A 16202-nucleotide genomic window follows, 5' to 3' on the forward strand; every position below is an offset into this window, starting at 1 on the left:
ATTCGATTTCAGATATGAGTAGATATGCATTGATTAATTATTTATAAATTTTAGTCTCTTTAAGATACAGCAGATTAAAAACATTTATAACAATATGAGTAATGAACTATATTTACAACGAGTGTAATTTTGTAAAACATTTCTTTTCAGAATAACTTGAAAATAAGTGGAATAAAACAATGATTGTTTTTAGTTTAACTGCCAAGATTAGTCCCTTTATGCTACAGGATATGGTTGGTGAATGAAAGTGAATGATTATGAAATTATTTTTTTTATGCTTTAGCACCGAGAATCGAAACTGGGACCATGTGTACCAAAGGCGCACACACGCTAGCGACTAGGCCAGTGGGGAGGATCCGGTTAACTTGGAGTTTGAAGTCATTGTTAATTGTTAATGTTAGTCTGAATGATATATTTAGAGTATTTTTATTTGTTTTCGTTATGTTTTGTTTTGATATTATTAGTCATTTAAGACAGAATCCACTCCATACTCAGATTGGTGTTTCGTATGGCCCATAATTATGTACATGATACTTCACTCACTGTAGTATTTGTAATTTTGAACAAAAAGTTTCAATATGGCAACACTATGTAGCCTGAGAGTAATAACGTCACTAGACTTAGAAACCGTCAGTGTATGCCAGTGCGAGGGTGGGTGAACGAAACATTTCCGAACCGCTGGATCGATGAACGTGGATCTGTGGAGTGGCCTGTTCGATCTCCCGATTTGAAACCACCTTACTTTTTTCTTATGGGGTGTTTTAAAGGACAAAGTATATCAATATCCCACACGCAATTTGGACGAATTACGAGATGCTATCGCAGAAGAGTTCCACAGGATACCAGTACATGTCTGTCAAGCTCCTTGTGCCAATTGTACTCTTCGTCTCCAGGCATATTTCGATTAGGATGGTGCATTTGTGGGTCATGACATGGAGAACAGAGATTAAAATTCTTGTAAGGAAAGGTATGAGAGTAATGTGTTTATGTTCAAGTTATGCTGCTAGTTTCTTTACCGCACTATTTGAAACATCATATATATAATGGCACACCCTGTATATTACTCAAACGTAAGTGATCTTACAATAAAAAAATTGCCATATTCTTTCTTAATGACTATAAGTTGATGAGATGTATATTATTATTATTATTATTATTATTATTATTATTATTATTATTATTATTATTATTATTATTATTATTATTATTACAGATGTTCTTGATATTCTACTCAATTGAGAATAAATCAAATGTGCTGCTAAATCCATGTGCTGCTAAATTGTAGTTCAATTCCCAATTGTTAAAAAAAAAATTGTAGAATTCTTTTGACATGAGTTAAGTTATATTTTCCATAAGTAGAGCCTTTGCTTTGTTATAATTAAATACAAACTAATTATTTGCTGAGCAAAGCTATATATTTTCATTAAAATTCAACACGTGTTACAGTTTCATTAACTAACTTTTTGGCTTCATCAGACACTATGTGATACAGGATAACTGTACAATCGAATATACACACAACAGAAGGGATAAAAAATAAAGATATCTTAGCTGTTGTATGTATATACGATTGTACAGTTATCCTGTATCACATAGTGTCTGATGAAGCCAAAGAGTTAGTTAATGAAACTGTAGCACGTGTTGAATTTTAATGAAAATATATAGTTTTGCTCAGCAAATAATTAGTTTGTGTTTAAATAAACAGGAATGTCTCAATTATCGCGATTTATAATTTAATATCAAAATTCAAGTTAATACGCTATTAAATTCGAATTGCAGCCGCAAGGTATAGCGCTCTTCTAGCTCTTCAATTTTTATTTATTTATTTTTTTCTACGAACAACAGTACAGTTGACATTGACATTTCGTATAACAAAGATTAAAGAATGTTTTTTTTCTAAATGAACCTTTATTTATTTTGTTTAGTTTTTCTTTATCACTTATATAAAATACAGTGGGACCTCGATAACTCGAAGCTGAAGGAAACAGATAAAAATTCGAGTTATCGAGTTTCTTGAGTAATCAAGGTTCGAGTTATCGAAGTGGCCAGAACAAAACTTCGAGATATCGACGTTCCGCGTTCCTCACCAACAATACCACACGTAGTCACAATACCACACGTTTTAGTGGCATATTACCGATATTGATATTGATATATTAAAAATATTAGTTTGATTTTACCCAGAAAAGTCAATTTAAGTGCACCGTTGAAATCAAATTACCTTCTTTTGGACTTCTAAAAATTATTTGCAATCATAAACTGTAAATGAGGCATATTACTGATAGATACTTTGCCCTTTTATTATGAGAAAAGTTACTTTTCTTACTTTTTTTTTCTAAGCAAGTTTCTTTCGAATTTTGTCTAAGTTTAAACATTTCAGAATCAATGGACATAATTGCCAAACTGTTCAAATAATATTGTTGAAATCATGATCTCAAATAATAGTGGGGGGTATTGTGTAATTCCGTGTGCATTTCTTGTTAAAATTGAACTAACATTTGATTTTTATTCTTTCAGTGATGCTTTGAAATTCTGATACGGTTGCCATTTTTTTTTTCGTTCATCCGAATCCAATATGGCGGCTATCAAAGATAGCCGCCTTCGCGAATGCACAGCGCTGTCTTTAAAAGATTATATAAAAGAATGTAACTAATTGACCAATCTTCATGCAACAAACACCAAACGACGCAGAATTTTTTTTTTTTTTTTTTTACAAATTGACAAGAATTATTACTTATCAATGAAATTAATAACGTGAGAAATAATTTTATTTCAAATTTTGCACATTTTATGATGTGTTTTCTTTATGTTTTTTTTTTTAAATAACAAGTAAACGGCAAATAATTGAACAATGTTGTATACCTTTTTAAAGAGTAATAAATTGTCTTTAAATTGTCATGTATATCAGCCAGTTTAATTAAGAAACAACGAAATTATAGCAACTTAATATTTCCTTTTTTGCTTGATTTTCCCACATGAATAGCAATGAAATAACCAAAGAGTCACTTTGCTGAAATCTTTCCAGTTGGATGTGTTGATATTATGATACGATGAAACAGGAATAGAAGTGGTTCCAGTTTGACAGGTAGGCCGAATCCAATATGGCAGTCATCAAAATGGCTACCATAGCGAAAAACATTGTTTTCGCTTACACCCGGTAAGCACCTATTATGTTGATCCGTGGGTGATATTTCTGATTAGCGAAAATTGGTACTCTAGTTATTGCTTTTACCTCTGATAACCGAATTCAGAGCGTGCAAGCACATGTAAGTAAATTATCCTCTATTCCTACGTCTTGCTCATGTTTTCTTTTGGTGTTAATTCAATAATGTTAAATATTGTGAAACACAATTTTATTTGCTTTAACAGACTTCATAATAATAATAATTCAACATCTTTAAAATAGGTACAATAAGGAAACGTTGGTCTTGTTAACTGGTTCGGACAGAAAAGCGTTGTACGATGTCCAAGGAATCATGAACTTCGCAACAGGTTTTGGCCCACAACATTCATTTCTTCTTGTGAATCACATGTGCTGAATTTGCTATGCATGCACATGATGACATAATCCACACAATGTCCTCTTGTCATTGCACATCTGTAGTTCGTCAGTTGGTTTAGAAATACAATAACCTTTGTGAGTCTGTGGCTGAGAAACTGGAGCTGAAAACTGACGAATGCGCACACTTGGAGCAAGTTTTTCGTGACTGATCTTACCTTCAGGATTGAGGAGCAACTTCTGAACCATCGTTACTTCATTGAAATACTGCTTTTGATACATTACGATGCAAATTCCGTGTAAAGTGTCTTTTCCTGTGGCTGTATCTTCATTAAAGTCGATGTTATCAATAGCAAACTACACTGGCTTCTCTTTAACTGTGAATGGAGGTATATGAACATTATTATACTGTCTCACTTCTGTCTGCATTGCATGGGCAAATCTAACTTCAATGTCCTCTATTTTCTTATAATTAACTCCAATTCCATAGTTCTTCAATGCATTTACGAGCTATTTGCTTCTTGTTTTATGACGAATGAGTAGCGAAAGCCCAATGGTTAATGGTGTATCAGCTTATTGTCGGAAATTACTATTTAATTTGACGATCAAATCTACAGCTAGTGACAATCATTTGGCATAAGTTGGTCACGGTTTTATTAACTTCTTCAGCTCGTGTTGTCTGAATCTCTGACTTACAGCCTTGCATCAACCAACACATGAACTGTCAAGGCAAGGATTTCGTCACTACTTATTTGTGGTGCTTTGAGTACTGCAGTTGCGTCACCAGGAGAAATGTTCTCGAAGCTATGAACGACCTTTTCAATCGTCTTGGAAACGCAGAGATTCTCAGGAGCGTTCATTTGTGGTGGACGGACAAAGTTCACATTTGTAACTTCTTCTGTATTTGTGATTTCAGATGACGCTTACAGTTGCCTTGAAATATCTTTTCACTTTTCTCAGAGAGAAGATTAAGATAAGTTGTATTGACATCCCGCATACTTATTATAGCATCTTTATTCCGATAAAATGTGCATTGCAAGATATTTAGTAATTCGATGTCAGCCAAAACGTCTGCCGAACATGTTAACAATCCAGTTTCATGTGATTCTGATAAAGATTTTCTTTCAGCATATACCAAGCATTTTAAGTGGTATTTCATGTCATATGCAATTGCGTCTCCGGGTTTGTTCAACAAAGCGAGAAGGCGACTCTTCAATTCATCAGAACTATTTTCAACAACGCTCAATTTTTTGCTCCATTGGTAACGTCTGCACTAAATGAAGTTCACCCTCAGCCTCTTGACAAAATATGCATTTGTTTCTGTCAAATGGAAAGGTAGAAGACCTTGTTGAACTTAGAGCATTACTGTTGTCTCTGAACTTGCACTATTCGCTGTTAAGTTCGATGGACGTCCTCTTTTAGCAACCGTAGACACTACGGATCCATGTTTTAAAGCCTCCTCATATCTCCGCTTTGATTTATCATAGTGTCCTTTGTTGAGTAAACTAGAGTAGAGAGAGCAGACTCTGTGGAAGAATGCTGCCTTTTCCTGCAGATGCTCAGGAGATAACGGTTTAAGAAGAGATGCGACCGTTGAATACTGAAGATCACCAAGTTTGCTTCTGTCCACTGCAATTGTTATTAGCTTTTCTAGTGATTCAAGAAATGGATTTCGAGTTACGTCTCCTCTTTTCTGACCCTGGCACACGATACAGAGATTATAATCAAGTTCTTTCGGATTTGGTGACTTCATCTTGTAAGTTAATTACACAGTTTCATTTCTGAAAATACAAGAAAGAATTGGGGGAAACACTTTAGAAACGAAGAATAAGTCAAAAGAGGACTAAAGGTAACGTAAAGCAAGTGATAAGATACAATATTTACGTTGCAATTGAAATTCGGCAAGTTTCTCCTGTTAACTGTGAGTAGTTCCACTTTCCGCCGCACTTATATACTTTGTCCGAGTACTAGAAAGTTCCAGAAACTTCCATTGAATTCTAATGGAACGTTCTAAAACCCCCATTCAATTCTAATGGAAAGTTTGGAAAGTTCTAGAATGTTCGAGAAAGTTCTAGAAAGATCTATAATGTTAGAAAAAGTACAGAAAGTTCTAGAACGTTTTAATAAAATGCCACGGAAGCCTCAAGAGCCTCCTAGAACTTTCCATTAGAATTTTATGGCTATTTCTGGAACTTTCTAGAAGTTTTGCATAAATGGTGATATACATTAAGTGCACTAATAGGGGTGTTTGTCAGAGTATAGCATGCGACATATCAAATTACTTGTCTTGGAGAGTAGATCACGGATTCATGGTTGGTTTTCCTATAGGTATCGGTTTCCTGCTTATGTGGGGAAATCAAGGAAAAAAGGAAATATTAATTTGTTATAATTTCGTTGTTTCTTAACCAAACTGAATGATATACATGACAATTTAAAGACAATTTATTACTCTTTTAAAATGTACACAACGATGTTCTCAATTATTTGCCGTTTACTTGTTATTTAAAAAATATAAAGGAAACACATCATAAAATGTGCAAAATTTGAAATAAAATTATTCCTCACGTTATTAATTTCATTGATAACTAATAATTCTTGTCAATTTTTAAACATTTATTATATTCTATGTCGTTTGGTGTTTGTTGCATGGGGATTGGTCAATTAGTTTGAGAGATATAGGCTTTTAAAGACAGCACTCGCGGATTGGATTTGAACGAACAAAAAATGGCAACCGTGTCAGAATTTTAAAGCATCATCGGAAGGACAAAAATCAAGTGTTAGTTCAATTTTAACAAGAAATGCACACGGATGTGTAATTTCAGACATAGTGCACCCCACTATAAGATTTAGTCCTTTCAGCTTGGAGAAACTTCTGTGTCCAGATGGCGTAGTTCCTAGTATTCTCAGGAAAAATTCTAAAATTTATGTCTGGTCTCTTGAACTTGGATTGTGTTGTTGTATTGTGCTATTCTCTGTAAAATATAAGATATGTATGTACTGCTATGTGTTGTTCTGGGTACATAACAAGTTACGAGTAGATTACGTCTTAGCACGGGACTCCATTTAGGAGTAAATAGTTCAGTTGGCTTAAAGTCGACCCTACAAGTAAGTCTCTGATTCGAGATTATCAATTCTACATTATGTGGAGCTAAACCAGGGACGTTTCTTCCAGAATTGAGTTTAATTTAGTATAAAATATATATGTATTCACTTTTGCTGGCAACTCTATATGAACATGGATTTTCATGGATACGTTAGCTACTTGTTCAGAGAGAGCTTTATTGATAAATAACCAATGAAATTAATTGCTCATTAGAATAACACCACCATTTCCTCGCATTTGGATTTAGGATTGTTCAATTTTAGTGCAACTGCTTCTCTTCCTCACCAAATACCGGCGAAATGGCATGACAAGCGCTCTAGCAAGCTGCTAACGAAACAATGAAAACCCAACTTAATTCTTGAAGTTGCAATAAAAACCTGTCACTCTATCTAATTATACGGATATATATATATATATATATATAATCTAATTTTCTCAAATAAATTGTTTTGTATTTCCACAGCATCGAGATACTCAGGAGACGTTGGCTGTGTTGGACAGGTTGGACCTAGACACGGAGAAACCGAGCGACGAAGAACTGGCGCGGAAATTTGGGTTCGAAGAGGACTACCACACTGGGAACCTCTCTTGGTGGCAAAGAATAAAACCAAAGATCTGGTCGCTGTTTGACGAACCATATTCGTCGAACGCTGCTAAGGTAAGATACGTCGCCGCAAAAAATAGTAAGCAACAACGCCTCGTGTGAAAGGAGCCAATAAGAGGAATAAGGGTAGGGAAAAAAAGCAAAAAATATGGCTGCACTTAGAATACTAAACCCCTTTTAATGAATGCACGTTTGTATTTCATGTAACTACTAACGAAATTAAACAACCTTTTTCCTAGCATATAATTACGTTCATAATAAAGGATGGTTTAAAAATGATATGAGACTAACTTCAGTAATAGCTCTTGAGAACAGTTACGTAGGTAAAAATTCAGGTTATGTAGCTACAAACTAAGGAAAGAAAACTTGAATAATGTACTAATTCCTGTATGCAGATATCTGATGTGCGTGAAGCTGGCTTATCCCAATTGAGCACATTTTTTAAAAGTAGTATTAATAAATGAATGTGCTAAAAATGTGCTTCACAAAATACAAAACTTTAAAAAATGTGCTCTTCAAATTAGTGAGAAATTAGAAGATTAATTTGGGCTGCTTTTCACGCTAGCCCAGCCCACCCAACCGGGTGCCACAAAACTAGAGCCAAATAATAGAGCTAAAAAATGTACTCCCAGAAAAGCACCAGAACAAAAAGTGTGCTCTATTATTTACCGTAGGAACGGGGTTGCCGAGTTGAAGACCAGCGTGAAGCTAGCCCCGCCCACCCAACGGAAAGCTACTAAACTAGTGTCAAATAATAGTGCTAAAAACGTGCGCCCAGAAAAGCATTAAAACAAAAAAAAATGTGCTCTATTATTTACCGTAGAAACAGGGTTGCCAAGTTGGAGGACAGCATGAAGCTAGCCCGCCCAAATTAATTTTCTAATTTCTCGCTAATTTGGGGAGTACTTTTAAAAAAAAAAAGAAAGAAAAGAAAGAATTGTATTTTTGAAGCACATTTTTTGATACTACTTTTAAAAAATGTGCTCAATTAGGATGGGACAGCTTCACACACGTAGATGTCTGAAGTTTCCTCCCCGTAACTTGTAGCATAAAATTTAAATTTTTACCGACGTATGTTTCCTCAAGAGTGGTACTGAACTTCAATAAATAATTCACTAGATGAAATGAAACAAAGATTTTCCACATACACGGATTCCACATAGCTTCATTTCAGAGTTAAAAGCTGTCGAAAGTGTCATAAAATCAACGCAAACTAAGTTTCCGTATCTAGGAAAGTATAGGATTCTGAAAAAGACATTTGGAAAACTGTATCTATACAAAGTATATTTTACGTATAAATTACTTTTAGATTAAATTCAGCTCTAATAGTATTCAATCTATACATTGGTAGCTTAAAGCTTCAATTTTCTACAATTACTAAATCACAATAACAACACATTTACTCTTTCTCTAATAATTGCATTAATATATATTAAAATCTAACGATCACCGTAACATATCAATACTGGCTTAATAGAAATTTTCCTTACCCCCTCCCATTCAGAGTGAGGTTCCAAAATTCGTAAAACGAATGAGGTATTCGATTTCTAGTTATGAAGTTATCCTACACACCAAAATTTCGTAACTGTGTCCAATTGATCGAAAAGAACAGGTAATAATATTTAAATAGCCCCCACGCCCATGGGGCTGAATTTTCTTAAATTCGTACAAGGGATATCGTCTATGATATATACAAATCATTCACGTCCTCTTTATAGTTCGCCCATTGATTTGAAGAAAGTGAATCGTATAGTTGTATCCAATTGTAGCAAGAAACCCCTGTATTCGTCCATGTATTTATAGTAATTAAAAGGAAACTTGTAATAATGTTAAAAAAAAAAAAAAAATCATTAATCATTTCCCCACACACATTGATTCACCTTCTATACATCGTCGATCAATTTCGAGGAAAGTCAAAATATGATTAGATTTTACTGAAAAGTCATAGTTTGAGGCATTCATGGCCAAATAAATATATATATAATATGATATTAATGGCGTACGTACTCAACGGGGGAGTTTTGGGGTTTTTGAACTCCCTTGAAGAAGATATTATGATATGTATATAAAAATCCTAAAATTTAATAAATTTGAGACTGAACACCTTCCCTTTGATGAAATTTTGTGTTGTACGGAGTCATCTGAATACTACAAAATACATATACAGGGTGTTTCAATACAACACCGACAACTTTTATGAGGTGATTCCTAACACCAAGATAAGACAAAAACTATGGACCAACTTGGGTGCACAAATGCTTATTTTCGGAGTTAAAGACTGCCGAAAACATGAAAAAATGAATTTTAAAGGTCCATAGCTCCAAAACTATGGGACCTACCGTTCAAAACTATGGGTTCAAGGCTTCACTTAGGAACTAATATGTGCCTTATGCAAATATCCACGTTTCAGAATCCCGCGGTACTTCCGCAACATTTTTTGTAGAGATAGTTGGTGAGTACATATACAGTCCGTAATTATATGTCCGTAGCCGAACTCCCTTTATAAAAATTGTTGCGTGAGTACCGCATGATTCTGAAACATTGATTTTTGAATAGGGCACATTATTAGTTTCTAAGTGAAGTCTTGACCCGACTACAGTAGGTACCATAGTTTTGCAGCTATGGACCCTTAAAGCTATTTTTTTTAATGTTTTTCGCAGCCTATAACTCTGAAAGGAAGCATTTGTGCATTCAGGTTTGTCTATGCTTTTTGTCTTATCTTGGTGTTAGAAATCACCCCCAAACGTTGTCATGTTGTTTTGAAACACCCTGTATATCAGCCAATTAGTTTCATACCTTAACCACCTATACGCTGTAACATCCTCCTCGACTACTAATCGAAAAGAAATTACAGTATTATAATGCATGAATCCACTGAAATAATAATAATAATAATAATAATAATAATAATAATAATAAATTATAAGCTTCCATGTAATGTAAATAAGTTAGGCTTGAAATAATTTTTATCATACGCTTTTACCTTCTAAAATACCACCTTTTGTAAAAGCACTTAACAATTGTAAAACTTAGGTGGAGCGAATAAACATTCTATAATTTTTTTAAAAATGAGAAATACAGTATAACTCAAATATGAGATGTTGATACTCAAAATTGACTGAACTCGATATTTATGAACGTCATTTACAGTTTGAACATTTGCATCATAAAGTTACAAATTTTTGTGAATTTGCGTTTAATAAGAATCACTTTTTTTTAAAAAATAAATGCTTTTGTTGTATTAATTTCTTCTTGCCTTAAAGAATACAAAATTTGCCGTCTGTATTACAACAGAAGAGTTCAATTACCCTTGCTATGTTGACATATGTTGGTCCTCTGAATTGAGAAGAAATATATTATGATAGGTGGCGCTGACGTTTTTCGCAAGTTATGGATTCTTTCTGGATGATTTGTCTGGAAATTATGAGGGGAAACAAATGTGCGAATACAGTCCAAAATTTTGCGTATCCCTCGTGCATCAACTGTTTCACTACTGAGACAAAACAGTATCTCAAATACATTAAAATACCTACTTTGTAAACACTAAGGAACCATTTTATGCCATGACTGTGAGTCAATGACGCCATGATTCAAAGAGAGTCTGTTCAAAGGAGTCTTTCAGCAACGCTCGATTATAAGGGGAAACAAGCCTTTTGTGTGAATTATATAGCAGAAAATAGATGTCTTTGGAACGATTATATAAGCACTGAGTACATAGTTAACAAGACATAATGAATAGAAGCAATATAAAGCAGAGGAACGTGGTCTTGTGGGAACTTTTACACAAAATTCCCCCACAAAGTTCCTCCCCTTTACAAACACAAGATCAATAAAAATTTCACATGAAAATATGCTTAATTAGAAACCAAACGCAATTTAATGCAGTGGGTCAAAAAAGTTTCCGTACAGTTATTATCCGGTTATGTATTGTAATATACCTTACAAAGTATATAAAGGAAATGACAATTTCTACGAGTTTTCTATAAAGAATTCCACAATAAGCATATACATAAGAAAATAAAACATTTGGAATACATAATTCAGAAGAAGCCGAATACACACGAAATACTGGCCATATTATAAATCAAAAAAGTTTCCGTACACATAAAGAAATGCACGTAAATAAGGGTGCCACGTTGCGTTTCGACCGCAGTAAGTGATCAGTTGGTCCTCCTTTGGCCTTAAGTACTTCTTGCATTCGTTTCTGTATTGCAGTGACCAATTTTGATGTAGTTGCAGAGGGGATGTTCCTCCATTCTTCATGTAATTAATTTTTCAACTGGTCCTTGTTTCTAATATTGTGTTTCCTAATGCGTCTTCCTAATTTATCCCACAGATGCTCAATGGAATTACAGTCAGGAGATTGTGGAGAAGTATGAAGTTGTTTCGGCACATTATACAACAACCATTCTTTCACTTTTCGTTCAGTATGTTTAGGGTCGTTATCTTGCTGGAATATAAAAGAGGCTCCCATATTCAGTTTCTTTGCACTGTTGTGGACATTCTGTTTCAGAATGTTCAGTTATACATGTTGGTCCATCGTACCTTCGATAAACTGCAAATTTCCTCTCCAGCTGCATTCACGCACCCCCAAACGATCACACCACCACCTCCACGCTTTATAGTAGGATAGATGCTGGGGCTCCATGTGCGCATTTCGTTTCCTCCACACAATAACTGTTCCCTCGGATCCATGAATATTGAACTTGCTATCATCACTAAATAAAACAGGGTTCCAGAAGCTAAATGGCTTGTCCACATGAGCTTTTGCGAACTCTATACGTTTATTGGCGTTCGCTTTACTAACATATGGTTTCTTTCTGGCTATGCGACCGTTGTAGACCGCTTTTCTGATGACAGTACGAACTGTTTCAGGAACAACCTGCACACCATAGTTGGATTCAAGCATACTAGCTAGTTTTGGAGCACTTGTTTTGGGTTCATTTCCAACAGTTCTTAAAAGAACACGTTTATGATCATCCTTCAGCTTCGTTGGACGACCACTACACGGTCGAACTTTGCAATTATTTGTTGCAATATACCTATTTAGAATGTATTGTACTGTAGAATGTGATTTCTGTACTGTCTCTGCTATGTTTCTAAGAAACTTACCTTCTTGTCTTAATTTTACAATTAGTTCGCGTATTGGAATTGCTACTTCCATTTTGACGCGTCATTTTACTGCCTCTTGCCCATCTCCCTTGCCCAAATGTAACTGCAGTAGTACCTTATCACTAATGAAGCACGCTACTGTCACCTGTAACTACAGCAAATGCTGTTTGGTGTGTGTTTTGCTTCATTCTTTTGTATATTTGTGCCGTGTACGGAAACTTTTTTGACCTAAATTTTCAGCAACTTAACTTAAATCGTCAGTTATATTATTGGTATATTCAATACCATCACTATAATGTGTACACATTAAAAGTAGACACGAACAAATTCAGCTAATGTAATTGCGTTTTATTATTTATTTATTTTAAGATATTATAACACTTTGAAATAACCAATCTTCGGTGTACGGAAACTTATTTGACCCACTGTATGTGTGCGTCGTATAAATATAACATACACAGCACAGAAATTTAAAATCGAGACTATTTTCTTTTCCTCAACATGTGGCGCAGCTGTGCAAGTGAGCTGTGGTGTAAACAAAAGAAATGTTTCGTGAGTAACTGATGCCAAGTGCATTGATCTTGACTCGCAGGTGGTGAGTGTATACAGGTGTTGCTAAGCTGCGTTGTGAGTTCACATGGAACAAAGAGCCAACATCAAGTTTTGTGCGCGCGTTTCCGTAAGATTGCTACAGACACTTATCAAATGTTACAACAAGTGTATGGAGCCACTTGTTTATCCTGTGCGCATGTATACAGGTGTTGCTAAGCTGCGTTGTGAGTTCACATGGAACAAAGAGCCAACATCAAGTTTTGTGCGCGCGTTTCCGTAAGATTGCTACAGGCACTTATCAAATGTTACAACAAGTGTATGGAGCCACTTGTTTATCCTGTGCGCATGTATTTGCAGGGAGGGACACGGTAGTCTGTTGAAGATCACGAACGAACGAGATCACGAAGATCACGACATTGAGAATATAAGAATTGGTGGAGAAGGTGAGGACACTGATCACGGAAGACCGAAATGCGACACTGCAAATTCTTGCTGAGGAGTTGTCGGGTGGATAAAGAAAGTGTGCGGCAAACAATAACCCACGATATCAACAAAAGGAAGGACTGTATCCATTTCGTGCCTCATTCTTTAACAAATGATCAACAAAGAGACACGGTTGGTCACTGCAAAGAACTGACTGTTACCGCCAATAGGGACCCTAACTTCCTCTTGAATATCGTTACATGGTTTTTTCAACATGACCCACCGACAGAACGTCAGAATGCAGAGTGGAAGTCTCCTAACTCTCAAGCCACAAAACTGTACCAGTCCAAATCCAAAACTTTTTTTTTTTTTTTTTTTTACGATAGTAAGAGCACTGTGCACAAGGAATTTGTGCCTACAGGGCAGACAGCTAATGCCTCATTTTACCTTGAGGTATTGATGCAGTTACTGCAACGTATCACACGTGTGAGGTCCGAGTATCAGGGTGATGTTTAGAGGCGTTCGAGAATATTCTACCGAGGCATCCACTATAATTATACTCTTTAACGAAAAATAAGTTCTAGCAGACACCTCAGTGGATTATTTATGATGTAGAAACATAGTATCACATGCATGTCTTCCTCTAAATTTCAGTTTGCTTCCTCTAAATTTACCTTTGCTTGAGTATAATATTACTTAAATTTAATTATGAAATACCAAAATTATCAAAATGTAATTTTCGTGAAATAAGGGACATTTAAATAGAGTTGAAGAAATTAGTAAATTCTTACCATGAAAATTTCCGTTTATTTCAAAGAAAATAAATAAATAAATAAATCGACTAAAATCAAAGATAGCGCGGGTATCCAACATCGTTAAGAGAAACATTTTAAAAGAACCTTACGTACAGTTATCAGTAGAGGGCGTTTAAAACAGAAATTATTGACTAAATATATTAACACATACATTTCTTTTTTTTTAAAGCTAAATTTGATGTAGTGAATACGTTTTCGAAGTTTGTCTCCATCATTTAATACCATCCTGTATATGAAGTTAGCTTATTTACTTCACCTCATTAAAAAAAAAAAAAAAAACACTAAATCAATTCATACAGCACTAAAATTTCAACAAATAAAATTCTGGTTCTTTTTTTTTCTTTATTTTTATTTCACTATAGCATATATATATGTTTCAGAAATTCTCAATTCGGAATTCCGTAACCGACAAATGCCAATGTTTTGAACGTCGACTTTGACACAAATTTATTGCCTTGGGCTTACAATAGTCCAATAATTTAGACCGGTTATTGCTTATGGAGAAATTAGGTCCTGCGTGTGTACACGTGAATCCGAATCTTTTTGTTAATTTACCATGATTCTTAAATTTTACTATCTAACAATCGTGGCGTCAAGAATCTAATTTTATGGTATTAACAGAGAGGATAAAACAGAAATATTTTGGGGTCAGATTAGATATGGGAATTCAATTAACCCTTTGCGAGCCATTGATGTATATAATGTGCCAAAGTGTTAAATAAACATAGTTGGAAATATTGTTTCGTTATGAGTTACATACGAAAGGGAAGAGTTTCTGGGTTTTAACCCTCTATCAACAAGAGTTTATTATTTTAAGACATGTATTCAAAAAAAAATCGCACGTATCCTGAAACGATATGACTTTTTTGAACTCGTTCGCTTAAAGAATTCTGTGTACGCTTCTCTTTTGGGTCGCCTGCCATTTCTTTTGTCAGATACTTCTAGAAAACTAGTACCGGTACATACCACTTACAAACAACACTTATATTCAGAAAAAAACATTAAAACCTGAAGTTTATTAGATTTTATTCATTAATTGAAGATGGCATTGTTCAGGCAGCTCGACGGAACTGGAGAAAAAAAAAATCATTTACCATTATGCTACATTCTGATGTACTCCTCGGTGAGCACGCAAAGTGTTAATAGAGCTTACACAAGTTACCTGCCAAATTAAGAGGCAACACAAAAAAAAAAAATCTAGGAGAGGGGAAACTCGTATCTTTCTTCTTACCGCCTACTCTTCTTAATTACTTGACTTCCATTTTGTAAACAAGAGCGCCCATGCTAAAAAATACAGGAAAAGTTGTTTTAATCATGATTGGGGAGAAGTGAGTTATATTTAGAATTCAAATAAGCTCAGAGAATATGCTTCAAGACCATACGAAGATGGGTATATTGGAAGTGAGATCTCCCAGACATTCTCAAGTTTACTCAGATTCTATCATTTTTATCTCTTATTAATGAGTGTTCTCCTTAAGTTACTTCAAGGTTTGGGCCAAAATTAGGAGTCAAATTCGCCCAAAATTCTAAAGATTATTCAGAATAAAATTGCAATTCAGTTATTTTAATCTTTTTTTAATAAGTATTTTCCCTTAAATTTGCTTCAAGGTGTACCACGAGGAGATATTAGAAATCATTTTTGCTCAAAATTTCCAAGTTTATTCAGAATAAAATTACTTCTCAAGATATTTTTATCTCCTTTTATTAAATGTCTCCTTTAAGCTGCTTTAAGGCTGTACCAATATAAGGAAACATTTTCATCCAAAATTCCAAATTTATTCAGGATAAAATGACTTTTCAACATTTTTATCTCCTTTTAACTGGTGTTTTCATAAAGCTCTCATGGATGCGCTAAAATTGGGAGTCAGATCTGCACAAAATTCTCGAGTTTATTCAGGATAAAATGATATTTCAAGTCATTTAAATAAGTGTGTTCCTCAAGCTGCTTCAAGATCATACCAGGAGATATTAGGTATGATCTTTCGTCCAAAATTCGCAAGTTTAATCAGGATAAAATGACATGACTCCTAACAGGTATCTTCATTTTTCAAGATATAATTGACCATTCATTCATTTTTTCTGGCTCTTAGGCTA

The 16202-nt window shown here is 34.6% G+C and overlaps 1 protein-coding gene across 4 annotated transcripts in view; it reads left to right on the plus strand.

Moving 5' to 3' along the window:
• Positions 1-16202, plus strand: part of LOC145684076 (potassium voltage-gated channel protein Shaw-like) — a 748265-nt gene that overhangs the window by 660748 nt on the left and 71315 nt on the right. For all 4 annotated transcript variants that reach the window (XR_014131244.1, XM_081755938.1, XM_081755940.1 and 1 more), the window contains exon 3: positions 7066-7260. Coding sequence is in view for 3 of the 4 variants with exons in the window: in XM_081755938.1 (XP_081612064.1) it covers positions 7066-7260 (195 nt within the window). In the remaining variant the exon portion in view is untranslated. The remainder of the gene's footprint in view (positions 1-7065; positions 7261-16202) is intronic.

Source organism: Thermobia domestica, chromosome 4 (assembly GCF_964235325.1).
Source record: "Thermobia domestica chromosome 4, izTheDome1.hap1.1, whole genome shotgun sequence".
Lineage (NCBI taxonomy): Eukaryota > Metazoa > Arthropoda > Insecta > Zygentoma > Lepismatidae > Thermobia > Thermobia domestica.